At 36.7% G+C, this 12,893-nt stretch overlaps 1 protein-coding gene and 1 pseudogene across 10 annotated transcripts in view; both read right to left on the bottom strand.

The window, feature by feature from the left end:
• The window catches only part of Txndc16 (thioredoxin domain containing 16), an 89,484-nt gene that overhangs the window by 67,021 nt on the left and 9,570 nt on the right, over window positions 1–12,893 (bottom strand). For 7 of the 10 annotated variants that reach the window (XM_058584656.1, XM_058584653.1, XM_046461484.2 and 4 more), the window contains 2 exons: window positions 2,985–3,058; window positions 1,935–2,009 (listed from right to left, as the gene is read on the bottom strand). The exons of 1 other annotated variant lie outside the window; for it this stretch is intronic. In XM_058584656.1, the coding sequence (XP_058440639.1) occupies window positions 1,935–2,009; window positions 2,985–3,058 (149 nt within the window). Of the gene's footprint in view, window positions 1–1,934; window positions 2,010–2,984; window positions 3,059–12,893 lie in introns of those variants that run through there. 2 more of the 10 variants (XM_046461490.2, XM_058584654.1) reach the window with 2 other exon arrangements.
• LOC124104417 (shugoshin 1-like) lies at window positions 3,086–12,833 on the bottom strand (annotated as a pseudogene).

Here is a 12,893-nt window from a genome sequence, read left to right as displayed (position 1 = left end):
ACTCTGTGAAACCCTGTCTCTAAATAAAGTACAAAATAGGCTGGGGATGTGGCTCAGTGGTCCAGTGTCCCTGAGTTCAATCCCTGGTACCAAAAAAAAAACAAAACAAAAAAAAAACTCAGCATTAGTGCAGCACTAGGAACAGGACACTACCTCAGCAAAAGTGAAAGAGACAAAATCCATAAGCTGACCAATCACAAGGTCCTCAGCACTGACATCCTCTCCTTATATAGGTCCTATTTCAAAACCAGCTGGTAATAAAATTGTCCAATGTAGACCTGCCACTCCATGGTTTGGTGTCAAAACTGGATTCACACTCTATGAAAAGACAATATTACTACCTTTTATACTTCAAAGAATCTTCTTTGTTTCTTCAACCTCATTTCTAGGTCAAAGATAGTTATTAGGAATCCATTAGAAAAACAATAAAACTAGTCAGCTTCCTGAGAAAAATAACTAATTTATTACTTGAGCTTTTTGCTACTACCAAGACAGCCACCCCTATTCTGTCCTAGGAAAGAGACTTCAAGGCAGCCTAAAAATCCTATGATATTTCTTCTATAAAAGATCATCTTCTACCCATTCCAATTGGCTTCTTAATCTACTGGCCTCAGGGCACATGTTTGTCAGTAATTTCTAATGGATCTTCTGTTAATACGTCTCAGCACTGGAACATTTAAAAGTGTCTGTTTGCAAAATGATAACCACAAGTTTTCTCCTCAAGTTTTTAACTTCCTGTAATTTTACTTTCGAGAAAATTTTAGGTAGGAGAGGAGAAGGAAGTAGGGAGCCAAACAGAAAACAGACAGTCAATGTCAGCAAAGGCCTTAAAGGACAACAGACCTATGACATTAAATTGAAAAAGCCATGTAAACTGGTGTCCTTGTTCAGTCATATTTTCTAGCTAAATCACCAGAGAGAATACCAGACTTCATTCATTATTAGCTTATAGGAGTACAGCCCAGTCAAGCCTGAATCCCAGGCCTAAAGCAATTCCATGCCAGAGAACTTCGATTCACTCTCTCAGTGAACACTCAGGTATGTGCTGAGACTATAAAAATTCTTTCTGCACTTACTAAACAAGCATGGAGCTACAGATACCAGGCAGAAAAAAAGCCAGACTGGGTAAGAAGGAAACCAAGTACTACAAAAATCTAATGAGAATAAAAAAGAGAGCTTCTTACCTAGTGCTATGAGTCTGAATGTTTGTGCCCTCCTAAATTCATACGTTGAAATCCTAACACCCAGCTACTTAGGATGCTGAGGCAGAAAGACTACAAGTTCAAGGCAAGCTTAGAAAGAGTAACATCCCATCTCAAAAAAGAAAAGGAAAAAAGAGAAATCCTAAATCCCAAAGTGACAGTATTAGGAGGGGGGATTTTGGGGAGGTTATCAGGTCATGAAGGCAAAGCTCTCATGAATGAGATTAGTATCCTGATAAATGAGACCTCCAGGATCCAGGGTCTTTCTGTCATGTGAACATCCATAGAGAAGGTGGCTATCTATGAAGCAGAGGACTTGATCCAATACCAAATGTGCCAGTATCTTGACCTTGAATTTCTCAGCCTCCAGAACTGTGAAAAATACATTTCTGTTGTTCATTAGTCCCCAGCCTATGGTATTTCATTCTAGCAGCCTCCAAACACTAAGACATCTGGTAAATGCTCATTCCATTGTTAGACTCAAAAGAAATTGTATGACCACATGGTCTTGTTGAATCTTCTCTTACTTCTATACATAGTATCTATGTTTTCCTATATCTTTTGCCATTAAAGAAATTTTTTATCCTCAATGTTGGAAGATAAACCAGTAATCTTTGTGAAACTGACATTTACAAATACAATGTTAAGATCCTAAAATATTGTGATGAATTATACTTCTCTAAATTATATCAATGATAAATAAATGAAAGAGTGAGTACCTTTTGTACTTACAAGAGAACATGAGCGACAATGGCATTCACATCAAACAAAGTATCAGTAGGGAATTCTCTGAGCAATATGTTGCCTCTATTAAAAAAAAAAAGTTTAAAAGCTATTATAAAAATATTTCCTTAGAATTCAATTTACTTGTTTACTAATACACTTTGAGTCTGTGTCTTATACATGTGCCCTATGCATCTACCAGAATGTTGGCATATAATATGCTCTCAAATATTAATTGAACGTACACTCAATAAATAAATTTATTTTGTAAAGCTCAGGCACTGAATCTGGTAAAATAGATTGAAAAAACAAAAAGAAGAGTATAAACAAGGCTTCCTAACAACCTCCTTGTCACATACATACACAGAGATTCAAAAACTGGGTTGGGAAGGAGACAAACAGTAAAGAGAAAAAGTTTCCTCAGTGAGAGTTTCCTGCGCAAATAGACGGCTCACTACCTCCTAGGCCAAATCTTAAGGGTTTGAGGATAGGAGGTGAAACACCTCAGAAAGATTATCAGACATAAATACAGAGGAAACTACAAACTGGACACTGGCAGATGCCTCAAAAATAAAGTATACCTAAATATGAATCTGACACAGCAACTTGGAACACTAAATTTGCTAAGTGCTTACTGACCCAGCATTTGTAGTATGATTTCATGTAATATTCAAAACATCCCTGTAAGGTAGATATTACTCTCCACATTTTGAGAACAAGGAAGTTGTTCAGAGAGGTTAGGTAGCAAATCTATTACTTATAGAGTTTTTGTATGTGTGTGTGTGCATGCCGGAGATTAACCCAGTGGCACATAGCCACTGGACCACATCCCCAGTCCTCCTTATTTTTTTAAATTTTGAGGCAGGGTCTCAATAAATTGCTGAGGCTGACAAGTTGCTGGGATTAAAGGTATGAGCCACCATGTCCCAGTTTACTTCAATTTTTTACTGAACTTCATATGATCCCCACTAAAAACAACTTTATTTTGGCTTAGTGACATTTTATATGCTTGAATATTGAGAAGTATATTGGCACATCACACTCAAAAATACAGTTTACCTGAATAAATATGCTTTCATCAAATCCTTTTCTTTTCCACAGTATTTTGATGTTTCTTCTTTGACACAATTAACCTTTAAAAGATTATATTTAAGGTTTAAGGTATGTACAAAAAGGCAAGTTTCCTGGTTATGAAAACAAGGACAATTAAACATGTCATCTTGTATCCAATGCAATTTTGTATTTTCTTTTTGTATGTTTATTAAATCATTAATAAATAATTAAGGATTACTTATATAATCCTTTAAAGTGAGGAAGATAATCTAATCCACATGGATAAATCTCAAACTGTTAAAAGTCAGTTGTTAAAGGATATGTACAATATTGTTCGTGTAAACTGTTAAAACACAAAACAATACAGTCTATGGATAAACGGTAACAGCCAAGAATACAGAAACATTAAAAATACAAAACTATAACACCATTTTAGGATAATGAATGCTTCTGGGTATGAAAGGAAGATGAGGTACCAAAGTTATATCACAAAGTATCAGAAGAGAATGATGTGTAAAGTAAAAGTAACAATAATCAATGTTTTAGAAAAGGAATTAGCTAACTCTTAATAAATGACCAGAAAGTAAATATTTTAGGCTTCACAGGCCAAGAAGCAAAATTTGAGGAAATTATGTAGATAGTTTATTGGGATTTAAAGTTAGTGTGTCCTGTCATCAGACTTGGTTCTAAAACATTTATGCTGAAAAACACTAAAACCATTCTTAGCTTGTAGACTACCCCAAAGCAGGCAGTATTCTAGACTGAGCCCATAGGCCATAGTTTGCCTGCTGCTAGCCTAAAAGAGCATCGTCTGATTGAACTTCCTGTGATGATGGAGATATTCTATATCTGCATAGTCTACAGTTTTGTGATCACCACCACATGTGGCTACAGAAACTAAGAAATTGAATTTTTAGCACTGTTTTTACTCCATGCTGGGAATCAAACCCAGGATCTCACCCATGAGCATTTTGCCACTCTACCACTGAGTTATATGGTCAGTCTGAGAAAATAAATTTTAATTAGATTTATTCATAGTTAAAATACAACTCTAGAGTGTTTTCATGAATTTAATGAATAGGTATAAAAGGAATGGTTGAAAAAATAAGATGGGGTAATAGGATGTATCAGTGACTTTGAGAAAAGAAACACTTCGAGTAATGAGAAGTTATTTTGAGCATGGCTGATAAGAAATACACAGAGATACAAGATTGCACAACAAAAATGTTCAAGACAGAGATGTTAGGTTTGACTAACATCAAGGTGGAGAGAAGAAATTCCAAGGATGAGAATAGAGAAGGCTAGAAATAAGACAATCATAAACAGTTACGCTACCTGATATTTAAAGAACAGAAGGAAAATACATGTGCTATCTTTTACAAATTTTATTGTTCTTTAAAAACAGTCAACCTTCAGTGATTTAAGTTTAAAGGGATATGTACAAGTATGATGTTAAGCTTTCTGAACTCTCACTGGTTGATAAAAAACAGGGGAAGCCCTTGGTATTCACATATTTAACAGTAGAGGCTTTCAATTACATAAGAGAGGCTCTCCTGGCTGGAAGTCCATGACATAATGATTTATGATTTTGCTGAGGCATCACTTTGAATAGCACACACTTAGCATTCATAACTTGTCACCTAATCCATGAGCCCAAATATCCATGGATTCTCTAATCATAATGCCATATACATTTTATGTGAAGAATTAAATACAACAGTGGTATAAGGGAAACACAAACAACTTGGAGTTTATCTTACTGTGAAAGTCAAGGATTTTACTCCAAGATTTTATAAAGATTTTTCCAAAGGTCTTCATCTAATCTTAAAAAAATAATCCTTCACTCTAGTATCCCATGCTTATGAAAAGAATTTAAATGCCAGAATAATTTGAATAATCATTATTTCCAAAATGTCAGTATAAAATTCAATTTGAATTTTATAAAGGGTTTTAAGCAGCTTAAGAAATCTAAACAATTATAAAATATAGTTTTGAAGCAATGTTCACAATCTAGGGCCCTGTTAAGAGATTATTCTACGGCAACAGTCCCATACATTTGTGTAAGGTCTTACAGATTTTCTACTGGAGCAAAAGAAAATTTTAAACAGTAGCCAACAAAAGATTTATTGCATTTGTTTTGTAGTTGGTTTGTTTGTTGGATACTGGGGATTGAACTCAGGGGTACTGGACCACTGAGCCACATCCCCAGGCTATTTTATATTTTATTTAGAGACAGGGTCTCACCGAGTTGCTTAGCGCCTCACTTTTGCTGAGGCTGGCTTTGATGAGGCTCAAGGTTCCTGCCTTAGCCTCCCAAGCCACTGGGATTATAGGCATGCACCACCGAGCCCAGCTGCTTCACAGTTTTTTGAAATCTCAAATCCTTCTTCCACTTGAAAATAGGAGAATTCAAAAAAATACAAATCTATATAAGGGTCCCTCCCCTCTTTTTACTTTCAAAGTCAGTGTTGGCTCCTAACACTGGCTGAGCACCTATGCTTAGGCAGACACTCCATTGCACTTTCTTAATTTTTTTTTTTTTTTTTTTGAAAAAGAAAGTTTCTTCATTTTCACTGTAGGATGCAAGGAGGCATTAGTGATAACCCTCAGGCCAGAGTAGATGACTGGTAAGTCTCAGGAGATACACTGGGAGGAGTTTTTGTTGGTTTAAAATCCTCTATTTTTCATCTGTTTATTTTAGTGCTCTTTAAGATCAAGGCCTGGTGACTGGTCTCCTATCTGATCTGGTAACAAGATTTTGAGTGTACTTGCAAGGGGACAGATAGAGGTCATCAGAATCATCCCCAGAACTGTTCCATTCACAAACACACTCTACAGATTATTGTTTTCTTCTTTTTTATAATCAATACTTATTTTCTGTCCCAAAGGAGTGAAATGAATACCATCTTCCCAGTTAAAATTTTTAAGTTATCACAAAAACTGACAAATTCATCCAATATTTTTTTTGCATTTTAATCAGAATTTATTTGATTCTATGTTTGTTTACAGGGGTGGGGGAGTTGTTTGGCACTGGGGATTGGACCCAGGGGCACTTCACCACCATGCTATATGTCTATCCCTTTTTATTTTCTTTTTTTTTTTTTAATTTTTTATTGTTGGTTGTTCAAAACATTACAAATTTCTTGACATATCATATTCCACACTTTGATTCAAGTGGGTTATGAACTCCCACCTTCACCCCATACACAGATTGCAGAATCACATCAGTTACACATCCATTGATTTACATATTGCCATACTAGTGTCTGTTGTGCTCCGCTGCCTTTCCCATCCTCCACCATCCCCCTTCCCCTCCCCTCCTCTCTCTCTACCCCCTCCATTGTATAACCCTGAGGGTCTCCTTCCATTTCCATGCAATTTCCCTTCTCTCTCCCCTTCCCTCCCACCTCTCATCCCTGTTTAATGTTAATCTTCTTCTCATGCTCTTCGTCCCTACTCTGTTCTTAGTTACTTTCCTTATATCAAAGAAGACATTTGGCATTTGTTTTTTAGGGATTGGCTAGCTTCACTTAGCATAATCTGCTCTAATGCCATCCATTTCCCTGTAAATTCTATGATTTTGTCATTTTTTAATGCAGAGTAATACTCCATTGTGTATAAATGCCACATTTTTTTTATCCATTCGTCTATTGAAGGGCATCTAGGTTGGTTCCACAGTCTTGCTATTGTGAATTGTGCTGCTATGAACATCGATGTAGCAGTGTCCCTGTAGCATGCTCTTTTTAGGTCTTTAGGGAATAGACCAAGAAGGGGAATAGCTGGGTCAAATGGTGGCTCCATTCCCAGCTTTCCAAGAAATCTCCATACTGCTTTCCAAATTGGCTGCACCAATTTGCAGTCCCACCAGCAATGTACAAGTGTACCCTTTTCCCCACATCCTCGCCAGCACTTGTTGTTGTTTGACGTCATAATGGCTGCCAATCTTACTGGAGTGAGATGGTATCTTAGGGTGGTTTTGATTTGCATTTCTCTGACTGTTAGAGATGGTGAGCATTTTTTCATGTACTTGTTGATTGACTGTATGTCCTCCTCTGAGAAGTGTCTGTTCAGGTCCTTGGCCCATTTGTTGATTGGGTTGTTTGTTCTCTTATTGTCTAATTTTTTGAGTTCTTTGTATACTCTGGATATTAGGGCTCTATCTGAAGTGTGAGGAGTAAAGATTTGTTCCCAGGGTGTAGGCTCCCTATTTACCTCTCTTATTGTTTTAGCGACAAATCCTCTGAAATGAGCGACAAATCCTCTGAAATGGAAATGAGGACAACCACTCCATTCACAATATCTTCAAAAAAAATAAAATACTTGGGAATCAACCTAACAAAAGAGGTGAAAGACTTATACAATGAAAACTACAGAACCCTAAAGAGAGAAATAGAAGAAGATCTTAGAAGATGGAAAAATATACCCTGTTCATGGATAGGCAGAACTAACATCATCAAAATGGCGATATTACCAAAAGTTCTCTATAGGTTTAAAGCAATGCCAATCAAAATCCCAACGGCATTTCTTGTAGAAATAGAGAAAGCAATCATGAAATTCATATGGAAAAATAAAAGACCCAGAATAGCAAAAACAATGCTAAGCAGGAAGTGTGAATCAGGCGGTATAGCGATACCAGACTTCAAACTATACTACAGAGCAATAGTAACAAAAACAGCATGGTACTGGTACCAAAACAGGCGGGTGGACCAATGGTACAGAATAGAGGACACAGAAACCAATCCACAAAACTACAACTATCTTATATTTTGATAAAGGGGCTAAAAGCATGCAATGGAGGAAGGATGGCATCTTTAACAAATGGTGCTGGGAAAACTGGAAATCCATATGCAAAAAAATGAAACTGAATCCCTTTCTCTCGCCATGCACAAAAGTTAATTCAAAATGGATCAAGGAGCTTGATATCAAATCAGAGACACGCCGTCTGATAGAAGAAAAAGTTGGCTACGATCTACATTCGGTGGGGTCGGGCTCCAAATTCCTCAATAGGACACCCATAGCACAAAAGTTAATAACTAGAATCAACAAATGGGACTTACTCAAACTAAAAAGTTTTTTCATCCAATATTTTTTGAAACTTTTTTTTATTTTCACTTTTGTTCCCTTTATACTTTGATGTAAATTTTTATTTTCTCATATTAGATTTTCTTTTCTCTTTTTCTTTCTTGTGCATCTTCATGCTTACTTTTAGTTTGCTCAGATTCCAATTCCAAAATAACTTCTTTTGTTTTAGTAAACTTGCCTGGGCGAATCAGCCTTAGTAATAAATTAATTTGACCCTAGTTCCATCCACAAACATTTTGTTCTACATTTTCAGGTATGTGCAAGTTTGCTACTGGATCTACATATCTAATTATTTCCAATTCAAAATGCTGCCCTTCCAAATGACTGGTTTCAAAGTCATCTGAGGTATTCAATTGACTTTAGATGATTAAAATGCCTTTAAATGATAATGGAGAGATACAGTTCCAGGTAATGCATTATCAGTAGACTCAGCTTTATCTGAATCAAAATCACATCCCAGTGTGTCTTTTTTTTTAAAGAGAGAGAGAGAGAGAGAGAATTTTTTAATATTTATTTTTTAGTTTTCGGCGGACACAACATCTTTGTTTGTATGTGGTGCTGAGGATTGAACCCGGGCTGCACGCATGCCAGGTGGGCACGCTACCGCTTGAGCCACATCCCCAGCCCCCCCAGTGTGTCTTGAAGAATTAGTAGGTATTTCCTCTTCCATTTGGAATGATTCTCCTTGTCTTAGAAGGTCAGCTTCTTCAAGAAGAATTTACAGTGAATTCTCCACAAATACATTCCTGGTGTTGTCATCACTATTGGAGTGCATTCCAAAGGGTCATATTCCATCGTTCAGAAAAGCTTCTTCTGTTTGTTGTGAACTAAGTTTTTCTTTCAATGCATATAAATGACATGCAAGGTAGTAACGTTCTTTTCTCAGCTGTAGGATGATATCTTGGGCTTTTCTCACTTTGGATTTTTCATTTTCCAAAGCTAAAACTAACATTCTGTTGTTTGGCTGGTAATTTTTCAGCAATGTAGAAGTGCTGTTTGGCACGGTGCAGCTACAAAGGACTTGTGTTTGCCAATCCCATCAAGCTTTTATTCCTTCTCTCCTTCATTTGCTTCTTTATGTCTTCAAAACTATCTTGAAAGGACTTTTTCTGGCACCTTTCCTTAATCATCTCCTGCCTTGGTCACCACTTCTGCCACAGCTATCACCCTCCTCCTCATATCCAAGGCTCTGCAAAGCTTTCCCATGGTGTGTGAGACCCTCACTCTGGGCCTTCCAGGTCTCTGGTTTCCTTCCTTCCTTCCTTTCTTTCTTTCTTTTTTAACTTGTATGCTATAACTGCCAACTTATCCAAGTATATGAGGAAATGCAGAGAAAGGAACTACTTTTGCACCTAAGAGTTATATTTAATTATACCTAAGAGTTTACATTTAATCCAATTTCACAGAACAAATAGGAGGTAACTAGGTAGAAAAGGAAAGATATCTTTAAGGCCAGACATAAAAGCAAATAGAAAAGCCAGGAAGTGGTCAGGGCAGAGGGGACCCTCAGTGTAAGATGAGGCCCAAGGTTCAATCCCCAGCACAGTGAAGTGAGGTGACTGGAAGCACAAAAGTGCATGCTAAATTGGGAGCATGAAAGCATCTTGGCAGCTGAACACAGGTATGGCATACCTATGATGTGGCTCAATTTCCTATCTCAAACCTATATCCCTCCCCCCTTTTATTAACAAAACTACTAAAAGCAAATGTTCCACTAAAAGGCTTTGCCAGCCTCCCTAATAGGTAGCGATGGACAAAGGGTGTTAGGAGAGGTCACTGGGTTGGAATTCTTGGGAGGTTCTTAAAAGGGGAGGGATTGAGTGATATTCTTGCTCTTTACCACTTCTTGACAAAAAGGAGACAAGACAGACAGAATGCCAAAGGCAATCATGGACCACTAGGCCTCTCTAAAGAAGAAGTCACTTAACTAAGGACAATGCAACAGAAAAAAATGAAGCCAAGTCCCTGATGTTAGAGCAGCCACAGCAGCCCTGGGTAGTTTATAATCTGGATTTAATGCAGAAACATAACCCTGGCAGCAACATGAAGATAAAATGGAAGGTGAAAGAGCACAAAGATAAGAAGGTAGGTACATTACTACAGGTGAAGAATGACTGGGACCTGAAGTAAAGTGAAAAAGGGCAGAAGAAACTCAAGAGACTTTTCACAAATAAGTAAAAGTAGGGAGAAGACTGAGTGTAAAAACAGTAGGGGGAAAGGAAAGATAAAGAGAATGAGGGCTTTCTAAATAGGGCACATTGGTGGCTACTAAGCAAAACTAAGGCTAAGAGAACACTTGTTTTGGATTTGGTAAGGTTTTTGTTTGCTTTAAGATGAAGTTTTTGTTGCTCAATTTAATTTTAATAATTTGAGAAAATAGAATGATAATTGGGGAAGTGACATTTATTTAAAAAACTTCAAAAGGGGAACTGACACCAAGAAGTCAGGCATAGAGAATTAGAATTAAAAAGAAGCCAGGAACCAAGGGTGGCAGGCGCATGCCTGTAATCCCAGCAGCTCAGGAGGCTGAGGCAGGAGGATCACAAGTTCAAAGCCAACCTCTGCAAAAGCGAAGTGCTGAGCAACTCAGTGAGACCCTGTCTCCAAATAAAATACAAAATATGTCTGGGGATGTGACTCAGTGGTCAAGTGCCCCTGAGTTCAATACCCCGTAAACCACTCCCGCCCCTGCAGCCAAAAAAGAAGCTTGGCACAGAAGCACATGCCTATAATCTCAGCTACTAGGGAAGCTGAGATGGGAGGATCACAACATGAACAAAATTTAGCAAGGCCCTGTCTCTGGGGACCCTGTCCCCTGTTATTGCAAATAAAGAAAAAAAATTAAAAGAGTATAGCCATAACCAAAAAGTGAATTTAAGTCCAGAGTGTAGGGATGGTTTGACATTATAATAATAAGTTTGTCCGTTCATTCATTTTTTTCAACACATACTTGAACCATATCAGTTACTGTTCTAGTAACTGGTGATACAGTTAAATCCCAAATAAAAAATCTTTATCTTTAGAATTTACGTTCCAAAAGTAGAGACAATTTAAAAACCTAATTAATATGTGTCAGGCACTTTAACAAATAGGAAAGGGATAGTATAGAAAAAGTCTTTTTAGATAGGTAATCAAAGAAGGCTTCTCTGAGGAAATGATATTTGCTCAAAGAACTGAAGCAATTCATATAAATATAAGGATGTTCACGAGGAATTCTAAGAGGGGAAAGTAACTGCAAAATCCCTGTGGTAACAGCACCTCTAGTAGGCTTAAGTAACAGATGATTTGTATGTGTTACACCAAGGCAGAGGGATAGAAAATGAAATCAGAGACAAAGTTAATCTCTACAGTACTCAGGAGGTTCAATTTTATCACAACTATAATGTAAAGCCTTTCTGGGCAGGGTAGCAATGTGTTCTAAGACACCTGCTTAAATATGGAGAAGAGTTTGTATTGGAACAACAGTTAAAGGAGAAAGGCCAATAATTAAAAGACTACTGTGGTTTCCCAGATGAAAAGTGATGACAAGGAAAGGTAAAGGTGAAGGTACAGGAAGTGGTCAGACTTGAAAAGTTCTGACAGTACAATCTAGTATTAGTAGATGGACTGGTTATGAAAGAAAAGTCAAAGGTAACTGAATGCTTTTCTGTTTTAAAATAGACTTTGATGTAGTAACATAACCATGCCAGATTTCTCTTGGTTATCATCTGCACAAATGATACTTTGATTTCTTCATTTACTTTGAAGATTTCTGAAGTCTTTATTTTAGACACATTTCTAAATGGCATACAGTTGGATTTGGTTTTTGTATCCAGCTTGTCAGATCTTTGTCGTACCTGGAATATTCAGTACAAGTATACTTCAGCAATTTCCTCATCAACCTCTACCTCTGGCAATCTTAATTTGAAGAAGTTCTCAAATGTTACTTTTCATGATGTCTTCCCAATATCATTTGCAACTTTCCATCTCAACAATCAGATATAGGTTTTCTTTCCTTTAAACGTCCAAGGCACTTTATTTGTATCTCTTATTGCAATGATCTGGTTCTTAGTTATTACAATGATTTGTAAATGTGTTTTATCCCCCACAATTTAGGATATATACTTTCTAAAGAAAAGTATTAGGTCTTAGTTATCTTACCATCCAAAAGAAGAATGAATACAATAAGTTCATTTCAACTCCACAAATATTAGTTACTATTTACTAGGTGCTAAGGACTAAACTAGGTACTCAATAGGGGCCTGTCTCATTCAACACTATCTCCTTTCCAGACAGTTCAGCATTCTTGACCATAAAAAGAATTTAAGTAATGTTAGTTAATAAATCTAACAATGTGGGCACAACCTTTAATTATTCTACTCCAGTTGCTAGATACACAGTACTAAGTACTGTCTGCTAGTTATTACATTAACAGCATCATTATTCCTTTTCAGTTTCATATTAACCTACTATTTTATTTTGAAATTTCAGTTGAAAATTTTTAATCAAGCCTCCTGGGAAGTGAGAGTTGCTATTATTCTAGAATGGATTCAGTTGTTCAAAGTTAACTGAGACCTCTGGATGTACAAAACTGACACCAAAAAAATATGGACTTTTTAAAGGTATATATTGCAAAGTTAGTTAACCTTTTTTATGTTTTCCTGCCTTAGGAAGTCTAGCTGCAGAAACTAAGGTAACAACCATCTCCGAGATGAGGGTTAATGAACTAAGAAAGAATAAATGCAAGCATTTAGAATGCATTTTTTAAGAACAGTCAGGTAGACAATATTCTAAAAGAATTTAATATCATTATGTTATTTTTCATTCAGTTTTCTTATATACAAACTATAAATT

This window comes from Marmota monax, unplaced genomic scaffold, assembly GCF_021218885.2.
Source record: "Marmota monax isolate L192 unplaced genomic scaffold, Marmota_monax_Labrador192_F-V1.1 WCK01_AAM20220418_F8-fsc00001, whole genome shotgun sequence".
Lineage (NCBI taxonomy): Eukaryota > Metazoa > Chordata > Mammalia > Rodentia > Sciuridae > Marmota > Marmota monax.
The sequence above is the reverse complement of the archived record's forward strand: the minus strand, read 5'-3'. Positions and strand labels throughout refer to the sequence as shown.